At 35.8% G+C, this 15,587-nt stretch overlaps 1 protein-coding gene across 1 annotated transcript in view; it reads left to right on the top strand.

Moving 5' to 3' along the window:
* The window catches only part of csmd1 (CUB and Sushi multiple domains 1), a 716,970-nt gene that overhangs the window by 615,481 nt on the left and 85,902 nt on the right, over window positions 1-15,587 (top strand). The window contains exons 43-44 of the mRNA XM_031902727.1: window positions 7,660-7,848; window positions 14,601-14,778. Coding sequence (XP_031758587.1) covers window positions 7,660-7,848; window positions 14,601-14,778 — 367 coding nt within the window. The remainder of the gene's footprint in view (window positions 1-7,659; window positions 7,849-14,600; window positions 14,779-15,587) is intronic.

Consider the following 15,587-nt stretch of genomic DNA (forward strand, 5'->3'; position numbering starts at 1 on the left):
AGTGTTGACTGCTGAGTAGATCTCGGTTAAGTATCTAATTAATAGTGATGAACTAATCTGTCCCGTTTCGCCATAAAATTCACGAAACGGCGAAAAATTTGCGGAACTAATTTGTCGCAAATCTTTTTTGTTGCCGGCGTTTTCTTTTTGTCGGCCACATTTTTTTTACTCGATCGCGCTTTTTTGGCATGACTGTGCCCAAATCTGACGCGATTGCACCCTTTTTTGATGCACGGCGAATTTTCATAGAACTTTCGCAAAACAGTTCACCAATGTCGAAATGCAATTCCATGCCTGGCAAAAAAAAAAAATTCACTCATCACTACTAATTAAGCAAGTCATAAAAAGGTAGGTATGAATACAATGATTCAAAACATTAGAATTTGTTGTGGGATTGAAAGGCTCATCAGTGCTCTACTCACTACTCACTCTGCCTTATTTGAAAACAGCACACTTGAAAATACAGGCAACAACGAAACAAACTGAAAGTAAATTGTAGAGTACTGGTGAAGAGCGAATTATTTAGCCAGGTATGGATTTGTGGTGAAATCTACCACATTTTGGCATTAGCAAATGATTTTGTGAAACTACGGTGACAATTTGCGACAAAAATGTTGACACAATAAAAAAATGGCTAAGAAAAAACAGCCATTGGTTTTAAAGGAGAGAGAAAGGCTTAGTCACTTGGGGGCACCCCAAGTGACTTTAATCACTTACCTTGTACCCCAGGCTGGTGCCCCTGTCAAGAAAGAACAGCACCAGCCCAGGGTAGCAGCGAGCGTCTCCTCTTTCTTGTTCGTGCGCTTGCACATGCGCAATAGAGGGAAAAGCCGAACTTTAACAAAAAAGTCAGCTTTTCACTCTAATGTGCATGAGCCGGCCCAGGGATTTTGCAGAAGACATACGGAAGAAGGAATCACTCACTGCAGGTACCCCGGGCTGGTGTAGTTTTCTCCTAACAGGGGCACCAGCCCGGGGTAAAAGGTAAGCGATTAGTCAGCGAGAAGTCACTTGGGGGTGCCTAACATTTTGGTACCCCCAAGTGACTTAGCCTTTCCTTCTCCTTTAATGTATTTATAAAGTTGTACGCGTTAAGAAAAAGACATGCGCGTTAAAAAAGGCTATTTGGAGTGAGAAAAAAAAGCTGCATGCGCATAAATTGTTGCATGCAAAAAAAAATTGTTGCATACGCATTTCGCATATTTGTTGCCATGAATTTTTCAGGAGTTGTGCTAATTTTTCGGCAAAGCGAAATGGGACAAATTCGCTCATCCCTAGTAAGTACTGTAGTTTGTCCATAATAAGTCTTAATTACTTTACATACTGTATGTTCTATAGGCTTTGTATTCAAAAACTAATCACGCTAATAAACTAATCATGCTAATTGCATGCAATTGTTTCTTTCTACCCCCCTCTTCCAGTCTTGAGATGGATTACAGTAATAAGTATAACTAAACCAAAGAAGAACAAATATTTGTTCATATTTTATGTATTCAAATGAAATGGTCTTTATGAAAATGTATGTGTATGTACTGTTAGTGGCAGAAAACACTGGCACAAAAAAATGTTGTACCTTTTATGATAACAGCACTTGTACAGAATTTTGTTTGTAAATGGTTCATTTTTACATAGATTTTTTACTTTGAACAATGACAGGATTTTTTTTTTTTTAGTTTTAAATGATTTTACTGAACTAAGTGTATTTCTTACTTTACATTTATGTTGATTGGGCTGACAATAGCCATAAGGTAATTTCACTATAGAAACATGCTGAAAAGTCGCTAAAAATATAGTTTAATAAATGTGTTCAGCACTCTTTTAAGTACCCTAGGCTATAGTTAATTGCTACCATATACCAAGGGGCTGATTTACTAACCCACGAATCCGACCCGAATTGGAAAAGTTCCGACTTGAAAACGAACATTTTGCGACTTTTTCGTATGTTTTGCGTTTTTTCGGCGTCTTTACGAATTTTTCGTTACCAATACGATTTTTGCGTAAAAACGCGAGTTTTTCGTAGCCTTTACGAAAGTTGCGTAAAATCTTGCGATTTTTCCGTAGCATTAAAACTTACGCGAAAAGTTGTGCCTTTTTCGTAGCGTTAAAACTTAAAAGGTGCGAAGTTTCGCGTAAGTTTTAACGCTACGAAAAAAGCACAACTTTTTGCGCAAGTTTTAACGCTACGAAAAATCGCAAGATTTTACGAAACTTTCGTAATGGCTACGAAAAACTCGCGGTTTTACGCAAAAATCATATTGGTAACGAAAAATTCGTAAAGACGCCGAAAAAATCGCAAAACATACGAAAAAATCGCAAAATACCGATCTTTACGAAAAAAACGCAATCGGACTCATTTCGACCCGTTCGTGGGTTAGTAAATCAGCCCCCAAGAATCCACAATATTCTCCTGTTACAGTGTGAATAATTTAATCTTTGACATATAAAATGTACCTGTGTAGATCTATAACTGTACTGAACCTAGAGTCCCCTTTCTCCTAAATATGTGTGAGATACACCACAGGGAGTAGAAATAAACCCCCTGAATCTGCATATGTCAGCCTAGAGGGGAGAAGCAAAAAAGAATTTCAGTAGAAATTGAAAATGCATGTTTTAGTGTTAAAAATAGCACTTCTCTTGGTATAGATCTATATTTTGACCTACAGTTACAGGACATGTCAAACAGCAAAAAAATGTTTGCCTAATAAAACAAAACATAATTCTAAACAACTTTGCAATATGCATTCAGTATAATTTATATATGTTATATATATATATATATATATATATATATATATATATATATATATATATATATATATTTGTATTTATTTTTTTGTACATGCGTGTCTGTCCCTTTCTATTCTCTGCCCTGGTGGCTCAGACTAATGAAACATAGTAACACAAGCCAGCAGACTGATCTTTGCAACATTGTTTTAAAAGTCATAGCCAGGTTTCAAGCAAATGCAGCTTTCAATAGTAATTATATTTACAAAAAACTTTAAAAGCACTAAAATGTTTTAATAAATTCATATTTGAAAGTTGTCTAGAATTATGTTTTCTTTTGGGCACAAATTATTTTGGGGGAATGACATGTCCTTTAATATATATTTCTTTTTCTCCTAAAAATATAGAGAACATGTGATAAAATGCATTATGTTTGCCCAGGAGCAATAACCCCAGCCAATCAGCCGGTAGCATTTAATGGTCACCTGTTTTAAAGCAAACATTTTATGGTTGCTATGGGTTACTGCTCCTCAGCAAACTTAGTGCCTTTTATTACATATGGGGACAAACCTCCAAATATTGCAAAATATTGTTGAAAAATAAGAGATTGTTAAGGAAAACATTTACTTTTACATATTTATTTCCTATCGTAGCTTCATGGCATTCATTAGGAACAGGAACCTCCATATAAAAGAGAAAATATTTTCATTATTTTATACAGAATAGAAAACTCTTTAAGCATGATGTTGTCTATTGCATATTCACAGTAAAAGCACACCCTGTATTTATGTGATTACTGTTCACTGGAATAGGTGCATAACGACATTAGGTAATGAGCCAGCAAGTATGTTCTCCGCAGACAGATATTTCATTTCAGGATAGTTTAAAGGGAAAATCCTCTCAAATAGCACAATGTAGGAAAATGTAATTCTAAGCAAATTTGCAATATGTGCCAATTAATCATTTTTAGTGGTTTTCAACACTGAAGTACAAGCGTACCAATCAACACATCTGGCAAAGAACTGATTTCTGCTAGAACCAGAATACAAATTAAATGCAAGTTATTTCTAAGCAGGTTGTTCAGAAATGACTGTACATAAATGTACTTAAACTGAACTGTTTTAAATATTGAATATGTAAAGATTGCTGAGAAATAACTGTACATACCTGTTTGTAGAAATCCTCTGCAATCATTTTTTTAATAAATAAAAAAGAAGTAAATAAAATGAATGGATAAACTACACCCCATTTTATTAGGATATAAAAGTTCAGCAGCAAAAGCATAGTATTTTTGGAATTTTATTTGGCCGATACATTGAGGGGCACATTTACTAATCCTCGAATCTGAATCCTGAATGGGAAAAAAACGGATTGCAAACGAAAATTTTGCGATTTTTTTTTCTGTCGGCGTCGCGATTGTTTCGTATTTCGCGCAACTTTTTCATCGCCGTCACGACTTTATCGTATTTTGCGCGATTTTTTCGTATTGAGCAATTTGAAACGGCGGAAAAACCAATCAGAATTTTTCACAACTGCGACGAAAAAGTCACGGAAAATATACGATAAAGTCGTAACGGTGACGAAAAAGTTGCACAAAATACGAAACAATCGCGACGGCGACAAAAAAGAAAACGCAAAAATACCGATCATTACGAAAAAAACGCATCCGGATGCTTTCGGACGTTCGGGGATTAGTACATTTGCCCCAAAGAGTAAGATAACTGGTCACAATCTTAATTAGATGTATGTCATAAAAATGTTCCACATGGCAAATGGGGGAGTAGGAGAGAAAAGCAGGAAGTCAGTATTTTAAAAATGCATAAACATCAACCAAGATGATAAGTAAGGGATGCATTAGCGACCCTTTTAGGTATGGTTTCAGGCACTCTTGCTTTTTTTTACTTTTTAAATAGGAAGGAGATAGGAATTTTAGGATTTGAAACCCTGGTTCCAGGCAGTCCTGACAGACAGGAACAGTTTCTTTATTTGGAAGGTGCAAGTGCAGTAAATTGTATTTTTCAGCAATTATATTGGTCTATTATTTCATTTACTTCTTAAATAAAAGACAATGCCCTACAGACCAAATTTCAAAGTGTTTCAAAATGTTTAACAGCTGCTTTATTGACAGTTTTATAAATAGGCCCTTAACTAAAAATTAATCCTACCTATGTTAAGATTAAAGGGCTTTAAAATCCAGTGGGGGAGCTCCAGCCTATAGGGCATTCCATGAAAATGGCAAATGTAGTAAAACTTGTTTTCCTCCCCAGGATTCCTGCTGTTTTGAATATCCAAACATTTAATGCTCTACTATTCACACTTACATAGGAACTGTAGCACAGCCCTGAACTTGTTTGTTTTCTAGTGTTATACCTTAAATGCTTATATGAACCCATATCTGCAAAGTACATATAAGGATGGCTTGCTTTCAGTGTTCTCAGACTCTAGGGGAAAAACGAGAACACTACAAAGTTTGTCAAAAGCTAAATATATGCTGGTTTATAAAACATCTTAATTTTTATGACTTGTATCTTTAAAAAAAAAAAGCTCGCACTTTCCCAGTTTGTAATACTGCAGTTTACCTTGATTGAAGCTTTATGTCATTCCCCCTTATTAAATAAGGTTTATAGCACAGTTCATTTGTGCTTACCATGGGAATGGGAAGCTACCAGGGGTCATTTATGACCACAAGTGCAGTTGTGGACCACAAAATTTCCCCGCAGTCATTTGCACGAAGAAAACATATTCATTAAAAGTACTTGCATCCCTGCAGTACTCCTGTTCCAAATTATTTGGTGCATCTGTGTTGCACCTATTGACAAAGGGGAACACTGGAGGCAGCACCACCTCCAAACCAAGTGGTAGCCCCAGGTTTCCCACAGAGTCCTGTGTAAATTGGTGAAACATTGCATCTCTGACAACCCCCCCCCCTTCCTTTCCATTTTTTTCCTTAAGACAAAGCGAGAATTTGCCTTGGCCACTTTTTCCACTTTCCATTTTTTTAATGGAAATCCTCTCTTTTAGTGTAGAGTGGGGGCACTAACATTTTTGACTCATGACTCAAATGTAAAAAGAGTTTGGGAGCAACATAAGCATTCAAGAAGTTCCTGGGGGTGCCAAATAATGGCTGTGATTGGCTATTTGGTAGCACCTATGTGGACTGGCAGCCTACAGGACACTCTGTCTGGCAGTACACCTTTTTTATGCCTTCAAAACTTGACTACAAGCCAGGAATTTAAGCACCTGCATTGGGGCTGCTGGGAGCAACACTGGTGTAGAGATCATGAATTTGTTCTCTAAACTAATAAATCTAGCCCTGTTATCCCGGTCTACAAACTATAGTTAAACCCAGGGTGGAAAGTACAGGAGGTGTCATAGGGTCTGCTGCCTCACCAAGCCTGTACAGTATGTTCTGTTATCACATTATAATACACAAAATGCAAATTGTATCATTATGAAAAAAAGCACTGTTTATTTTTGATCTTTAACAAAATTGTGGTCATGCAAGTTTCTTTGCAGTCAATTCCGCAAAAAAGACCATACAGTAAAAGGTACTTGACTCAAAAGGCGATCTTTGCATTGCCATGTAGTTTTGCTTCTTTTTCTGAATGGAGTGCAGTTGCTCCTGTTGGCACAGGGAAACCCTGGAGCTACCGCCATCATGAAAGCAGGTAGTAGCTTAAGCCTATGCCTGCTTCTTTTATGTGGTCACAGAGCTCCTTTGTGACATCTGTTATCATGACATAGTACAATACAGTTATAATATATAGTGAATAAAGTATCCCATTTTGTAAAATATAAAGGATATTAAAATTTACCAAGGCTGAAGGCTAAGTGCTTCTATACAAGTCATGGAACTCCAAGGTGACTTCTAATATCCTTACATTTTTTAACAGGGGTTCTTTATTTATTGCAATACACAAGTTTCAGTGAGTCATGTGACAGAAATTACATTACTAAGCATTGGTTATAGCTAAGCACATCACTAAGCACTATTTATAAGGATATAATTCAAACGATATTAATGGCCTAAACAAATTATATAAAATATACCACGGTTGTTAATACTATACTATCATTTAAAATACAATATAAATCAAGAATATTAAAACATTTGCTTCCCACAATTACCAATAGTGACTACCTGTAGTGACGCACGCGTAAAAAAATGCAGGTGATTGTTGCCAATTTTTTCCGCGGCTAATTTTGTCGCCCATTTCACAAAGTAATCCGTTAATTGCAAAATGTGAAAAATTCACTGCGAATCCATGCCGGGCAGATTATTTCGCCCATCACTAGCTACCTGTCATATATTACAAGAATGTGAATCTAACAAATCATTTTCTGTCCCCTGCTTCTCTGCTTGTATAATACAGGAATGGGATCCATTATCTGGAAACTCTGTTATACAGAAAGCTCTAAAATACAGAAAGCTTGTCTCCCATAGACTCCATTTTAATCAAATAATTCAGATTTTTAAAACTGATTTCCTTTTTCTCTGTAATAATAAAACAGCACCTTGTATTTGATCCCAACAAGATATACTTAATCCTTATTGGATGCAAAACAATCCTATTGGGTTTAATTAATGTTTTATTGAGTTTCTTAGTAGACTTAAGGTATGAAGATCAAAATTACGGAAAGACCCCTTATCCAGAAAACCCTTGGTCCCGAGCATTCTGGATAATGGGTTCTATACCTGTACATGTATAACTCTGTTTGCTTTTACCCCTTATGCCCAGGGGCAGGATTTTTGCTTTCTGTGGCTTTATTAATTTATTTAGACTATATTAACATAGTGAGTTCATTCATTTTATACTGCACAATTACAAAACTAATCAGAATAGGATGAATGTTTTTTTACAATAAGTCTTTTTTTTCCAGTTTCTAAATGTATTCAGTATTTTACTTACATTAAGCATCTTCATGTTTTCACAGCTTATGAGTTGCAAAACTGTCCGGATCCTCATCCTTTTAAGAACGGATACATCATTAACTCCGATTATAGCGTGGGGCAATCAATATCTTTTGAATGTTATCCAGGATATGTTCTAGTAGGAGACGTTGTTCTTACTTGCCAGCATGGTATTAATAGAAACTGGAACCATCCTTTTCCAAGATGTGAAGGTAAGTGCATTATGTTAAAAGCTGTCTTGCCAGTTACTGAGTTTTAAATATTTGATAAAACAGCGAGGTATCATTTAGGCGCTTTATTAAGATAGATTAAAAGTTGTGCTATTGACTTAAACTGATGCTTCTCAGGCACATTGATTCTGAGAGTAATCCCTAGCAAGCAGTATTGTAAAAATGTCCTTCATATGCTTGTGTGATTCAACATAAATTTAATTCCAAACAGTTAGGGGCAAATTTATCAAAATGTGAGTTTAAAGCTTAATACATAAGAATTCACGTTCTATGAAGTCCTATGAGATTTTAAGAAGCGTATTTATCAATTGGTGAACTCTAACTTTCACCCTGTGGATAAATACACTTCTAAAAATGCCATAGGCATGAATAGAATGTGAGTGGGTTTTTATCTATTAAGATCTAAACTAACATTTTGCTAAATCTGCCCCTTAGTGCTCATAGAATTAACACTACAACTAACAATGTATTTGGAAGTCTCAGGAGAAAACCTAATATGATAGTATAAATGAGGCAATTTGCTGTGTGATTTATTAGCTACAATGTTTCATAATTGTGTCATTATTTAAAACGGCCTTAATTGTGCTCTGATTATATATGTGATTCTTATATTTCACTGTTCCTTTGCGGATAAAGCTAATAATGTGAGGCACAAAGTATGATGTAAGAATAGTGAATAAAACACATTTTTCTGGAATTCTTTTGGTAGATAAAAAAGACTGGCACTGTTGTAGTGTTTGCGCTAGGGTATGCAATACTTACTTATTTCAAACATACATATATTGTATATATACAGTATGTGGTAAAGCTCTGCTACAAAGCATTTGCTCTTTACAAATGTTCCTGAATCCCTGCTGTAAAGCAAGGCAGAACTGTAGTTTATTGTAAGAAAGTACATAAAACACATAAGTAAAAGTTAGGGGCTGATTTTTTCGGCGTCTTTACGATTTTTGCGTAAAAACGCGAGTTTTTCGGCGTCTTTACGAAAGTTGCGCAAAGTCGCGTTTTTTTCGTAGCGTTAACACTTGCGCGCAAAGTCGTGCCTTTTTCGTAGCGTTAAAACTTAAAAGGCGTGACGTTTCACGCAAGTTTTAACGCTACGAAAAAATCGCGACTTTGCGCAACTTTTGTAATGACGCCGAAAAAACTCGCGTTTTTACGCAAAAATCATAAAGACGCCGAAAAACTCGAGTTTTTCGGCGTCTTTATGATTTTTGCGTAAAAACGCGAGTTTTTTCGCAAAAATCGTAAAGACGCCGAAAAAATCAGCCCCTAACTTTAACTTATTTTTTTTTTTTTGTAGAAATGTTACAATTCTACAATAAATAATATTAAATATTTTCATTATTTGGATGACTACATACATGGGAATATAGCAATTGTTTTTATTTGTAAGGGAGTCATTTATGTTCCAATTGCAAAATGTCATCACTTCAGTGATTACACCTTCATAAACAAAAGTCTGCAAATAAAGGTAACGATTCAAAACGTTTTGGGTGGACCCCATCATGAGGGTAAACATCTGGACAGAGATATATAAAGCATTGCTGTATCAAACATTCTCTGAAGTTTCAATATAATTAAAGAAAGGTATAGGCATAACACTCTGTGACAGAAGAACTCCTTAACAAATAAAAAAGAGTTTTCCTCTCCATTAAGAATTACAGGCACCTGCAAAATAGCATGTGTTTGCATGGGACTTTCCAGTGTGAATGCTAAATTACCATCCATGTTGATAAATCAGGCACAAATTGCTGTCCCATTTTTCTTAATCAGTGCACTAATCAATGCATTAATAAACAATTCACTAGGTGAAAGTCAGTAGTGTGTGCAGCTACAACACACAAAGGAACTGTTGGGAATATCACCTCCTTAAGGCAGGAAATTGTGCCCCTACACTTTGGGCTATAGTTATCATGCTGTGTAAAAAGTGGAGTGAAGCATTACCAGTGATTTTGCCCAGGGCAACCAATCAGCAATTAGATTTCAACAGTTAGAAAATCAAACCAACGCATCTGATTGGCTGCTATGAGCAACATCACCGGTGATGTTTTACTCCACTTTTTACACAGCATGATAAATATACCCCTTTGTGTGCAGTTCATCAAAGCAAACTGATGGTTAGCACATTTTGGTTTAAATCCTTATTGCAGCTACTGTTTTAGTGTAAAAAACATTTTCAGTAAAAAAAAATTCTTAAATGCATTGTGTACTGATAAAAATGTTAAAATACCCAATATTTTTTGAGAGGATGGGTCAGTAAACACTTTTATGATTTTGTAAAACCAATATTAAATATGCACAAAGGAAAAATGTTTGCACATATTTTTACATTAACCGGGATTATTATATTTATGGCAAAATGTACACCACTTCCATGTACACCATCATAGGTTATTTAAAATGATCAGTATGTATTTACTAAAGACTGATAATTGCAATGACTATTCCTCTCTATTAGTGGTAAGCAATTTTTTCACCAGGCATGGATTCGCTGGCAAATTTTTTTCATGAAACTGCAGCAAAAATTTGCAAAGTGAGGAGAAAAGTCGTGGTTGCATTAAAAACTTTACAGTCACTTTAGATAAGTTGCCGTTGCGTCAAAAAAGTTGCATGCGTTAAAAAGTTGTGCAAATTTTTCAGCAGTTTTGCTAATTTTTTGGCAAAGCGAAACAGGACAGATTCGCTCATCACTACTCTGTATACATCTCCATGAATTTTCTATTCTCTCTCAGATTTAATAAAGCGTAATAGGATAAAAACCATGGGGCAAGGGTAATGGTACCTCATCACGTCAGCAGCTATTTACATGACTACTGTGAAACTGAAATGGGGTACAGGCCTAAAGGTCTATACACTAGACATGCTCTGGGAATGGCATATGGTTTATCAATATATTTCTTGACTGACGAAACTTAACTAATTTTTAAGTGTACAGCACTTTAATATAAATTGATGATAATGTACTCAAATAATAAGCTTAAAGGAGAATTAAATCTTAACTAAAGAAGTAGGCTAGAAATGCTGTACATTATGGGGCAGATTTATTAAGACATGAACGCTCGTAGCGGATTTTCGACAATTTTTTTGTGTCTTGCGGGACTTTTTCGATGCCCACACGACTTTTTTGTACACTTGGGCGACTTTTTGGTACACTTGCACGAAAAAATCGGAAAGGTTTTCCCGCTGTTTACAATCATTCAGTACTAAATTTTGTGACTTTTGGATCGCCAATACGATATTATCGTGACTAATACGATTTTTTCGTAAGAATTTTCGTGATATTTGCGATCTTCATGAAATTTTTGTATCCAATCTGAATTTGTCCCATTCGGGATTCAAACTCGCGTTTTCATGAATGTGCCCCTATGTTTTAGGATTCTGTACCAGCCCAAGGCAACCTCAGCCCTTTTAGCAGGGAAGATTTTTGCCTCCAAAGATGCCCCAGTAGCTCCCTCCCCATCTTCTTTTCTGCTGATTCACTGCACAAGCTCTTTGCTGCTTTCAGTTATTGACTGTAGGGGCCGATGAACAATATACTGTATATATAGAATATAAATGTCTCAATATAAGGCCCATAAGTAAATAATTTAGTCCATTTCGCATTAGAATTCAATAATTATCCCTGTAGCATGAACTACAGTTAAACCTCATTTTCTGCTTGATAATTTGCCACGACGCCTTAGCTTAGCTTTTTAACAGCTGCCCAGAGCACACTGGACATGTGCTTGTCACTGACACTTCTAACAGAATCCAAGATGGGGAGCTCCTTTGATAACTGTAAAAGCTTGGATCATTACTACTATAGAGATGCTGAACCTTTAGGCTGGTGCAACTACAGTTATATTCAATTTGCTCCAGAATAAAAAACAAAACCTTGGGGCAGATTTAAGAATGCTATGCTCAAGCCCTTGGGCTTGAGCATTCAGATACTACAAACATGCAAGAGTTCAACTATTTTAAGTTACAGAGGCCAGACTCTGTTCAAAAAGTCTAATGTTTGCTAGAGAGAGAGAGAGACTAGTTGGTGGTGGATTGCCTTTATGTATCACACAGAGGACACATTGTAAAGCTAAGGGAAATTTTAATGGCACAAGAAATCTATATTTGGATCTATTGTATTCCCTATACAAGGGGATAGTTTACGAGGATCAGCCTGATTTATTTTGCACTAAATCATTTACAGTTAAAGAATGTGTAAACGATACAGTGACACAAGCACTGTAAAGAAGTATCTTGTTTTTATCTTGCTAATCTATGTACTGTGTGCTGTCAGTTCAGGTCATCACCAATGGAAAAAGAGAAAGCTATATTAAATGGAATGCTGGTGTTGTGTGTCCATTTTTATTCAGTGAAAATTATTTTATATTTTTTTTCCACAATTTTTTAGATTTTCATTTTCTTATTAGTTTCCCTTTCAAAATCATTCTCAATAAATGACCATTAAAAAGAAATGATGTACAGTGATGAAGGCTGTATATAATACAGAAAAGTGATCAGTGTCTTACATAAAGATGTTTCGGTATGGGGTACAGACAATAAAGAGAACAATTCAAAAATAGCTCCTATAGATTGATGCGTTTGTCCCACTGTTGAATTTAGTTATAGCAATCTTAGCAAGGGGATACTAGCTGGCACAGAGAGGTTGTTGAATGCAAAGAAAAATGTTGTTGGGTATTTATTGTTTCTTATGCATGCACATTATCATGATAATTTTGCTTGGAAGATAGAGCAGAGTTGGCACCTAATACATAATGGGACTTTTTCATCTGTAGGGCATTTGTTTTCTGACTATTTGTTTGATCTCCACCAGTGCAACCCATAGCAATGTAACTAACATTGGAAAGTACTGTGGTATTAGTCCAGTAGCCATAATTTCAAGAAGATATTCAGGCTAGCTATCAGGAGTATCTAGGATAGAAAATAGGCATGCTGCTTAAATCTTATCTAGTAATGAGTGAATCTGTCCTGATTTGCAAAAAAAGATTGCGAAAATGGAAAAGTGAATGAATATTTGTGAAACAAAAAACAGTCAATGGGCATTTGCTTCCTGAATTTTTTCCATGCAAAATACATTTGAATTTATGGGTGTTTTCTTTTGGTGACAGTTTTTGCTTTGCATGAAATATGTGCAAATATACAGAATTTCACTGCAAATACATATTTAGCAAAAAGTTTCATGAAACCAGTGGAATCTAGGTTAATAGGTAAGGAGAAACAATAATATGCTTCACTCGTGCCATGAATTTCTGTCATTTGCTAAAACATTAAAAACCACAAAAAAAGTTAAGATCTCTAAAACATCTTTTAAATAAAAAAATTGGAAGGGAATTTGTACCATCACATTTAAATAATTCTTTGAATTTAATCAAGCAGTCAAAATGTTTTTCTAAGTGCTCCTTAATTAACCTATTCATTTATTCATAGCATTACTTTAATCCCTACTAGTAGTGTGTAACTGATCATTAAAATTAGCGTATCTTCAAAAAATAGTGTGATCTCTGCAGTAATACAGGAGTATAATAAAGGAGTATTTTTTTTTATCATAAACAGTATTTACTACTAACTGAAATGAATGTCAGTGCCTCTATTATCTCATGGAAAAGAACACTGAAGACTCATAATTAGAATGTCAATAAATATGGATACAAATCTGTAAAGTAACAGTGTTGGACTGGGATACCTAGGGCTCACCAGAGATCTTGATATGAAGGACCCACCAACCATTAGGGACCCTTTAAAATATTATCTTCTTGTAGAGTATGCCCATGATTATCCATTGTCAGACGTTTAGGGCCATAGCCCATGAGGAGATTAGTCGCCAGTTGTTAAATCTCGGCAACCACAGGCGATTTATCTCCCCAAAATGCCTTCCCACCAACAATAAAGTGAATGGGAAGGTGTATGCGGTACTTTATTATTCTAAGTTGCCTGAAGTTTCCTCCTGCAGGAGAAAAGCAGTTGCTACACACACAAACCACAAAACAGGGAGCACCTCTCTATCCCTTTGGTGTTTACAGCCCAGGTTATATGGTTCTTTTGGAGAATCTATCAGCTCTTGCTCTCCCATTTACACTGTGCAAATTCTGCCTGAACAAGTCCCCCTGCCAACCCTATATGATTGACAGTCTCCCGAGTTTCTCCTGCTTATCTCTGCAGTATGTGATTGAACAGGACTGAATCTCTGCACACAGTCCAATCCAACACAATGCATAAAAACTTACTCAAGGCTTGTACTTACAAGCTTTTGTTCCTGTGTACCCCTGTGGTGAATCCTTTCTGCGTTTCCCTGTGGTGGAACGCAGGAAGGATATAACAAAAGGGAATGCTGAAACAGATGCTTGTGAGTACAAGCCTTTGTAAAAATGTGCAGTCTGAAGCAAAAGTTTTTTTTCACTGTGACCACAATGGATGAAGAAAGCTGGGGGCCATTAAGAATGAGGCCCACCCGGATTTTCCCCAGTATTCTGGTAGGCCAGTCCAACCCTGTAATATAAGACTCTATTTCAATATAAAATCACAGTTTGGTGACAATGGACAGTGAACAGAACCTTCTCTGAATTATTGCTACAGGATAATAGAAGGTAAAGTGTGTTGTCTGGCACAGTTCATTTTCAGCTAAATAAATTGATTGTTTGCAGCCAATCATGTATGAAAAGGGCTGTCCATACAGTTGTCATACAGTAGGTATACCAACTGTTTGGAAATTCTAATTTCCATTATTTCTATTTCAGCACCATGTGGATACAATGTGTCTTCAGAAAATGGCACAATCTACTCACCAGGATTTCCAGATGAATATCCGAATTCAATGGACTGCACATGGTTTATTTCTGTACTGCAGGGTCATGGGGTTTATATTAACTTTACTTTACTCCAGACTGAACCAGTGAATGATTACATTGCAGTATGGTATGTGACCCGAAGTAAATAAATTGGTTTTAAATTGATTATTTTTTTTCCCCTGACTCTGCAACTATGTAATGGATGTGATAGTGTACCCCTGGCATTTTAAAGAAGTAAAATAATAACATATAAGGTCAGTACAAGAATTTAGAAAACAAATCAATTTTTACAGAAAGATTCATAGTGTGCATTAAATGAGTAATCAATCATCTACTCTTCAGTTCTTATTATGCCTTTTTGTGGTTTTGTGATTCATTACAAATAGTCAAAGAAAGAATCTGAGAAACCACGCTACCTACCACAATGTCTACGAGGACATAATTCCCAAGTAAAAGACTGAATAACAAAATGCAAAATTGCAATTTCTATACATATATATATATATATACAGTATGAATGTGGAAAGAAATGATGGTCTGTGAAATAAGTAAAACAATGCAATTAGTGTGAAGCAAGTGGTTCATTGCAGTTAGACCTATGGCACATGACGTGTATTGAGTATTACAGTTCTGTCAGGGAGACCTGCTTTAGTCAAATGCCAGCAATTTATTCCTATTTAAATGTAAAGGAAACACTCTGCCTTTGCTAGACAATGGTAGTGTCAGGCTGGAAATCTTTTCCAAGTGACTCCAAATTGACAGCACTGGAACTGCAGACAAGGTTCATACCTTGGCAGGCATATTTCTGTGTTTGCCATAAGCAGAAGAAGATTTGCATTCATCTAAGTTTGGGCAAACAGTTGAATATATTAACATTAACATTATGGTTAACATTAATTAATCAACATAGTTTTGTGTCATCTACAAACATAGATT

This window comes from Xenopus tropicalis, chromosome 5, assembly GCF_000004195.4.
Source record: "Xenopus tropicalis strain Nigerian chromosome 5, UCB_Xtro_10.0, whole genome shotgun sequence".
Lineage (NCBI taxonomy): Eukaryota > Metazoa > Chordata > Amphibia > Anura > Pipidae > Xenopus > Xenopus tropicalis.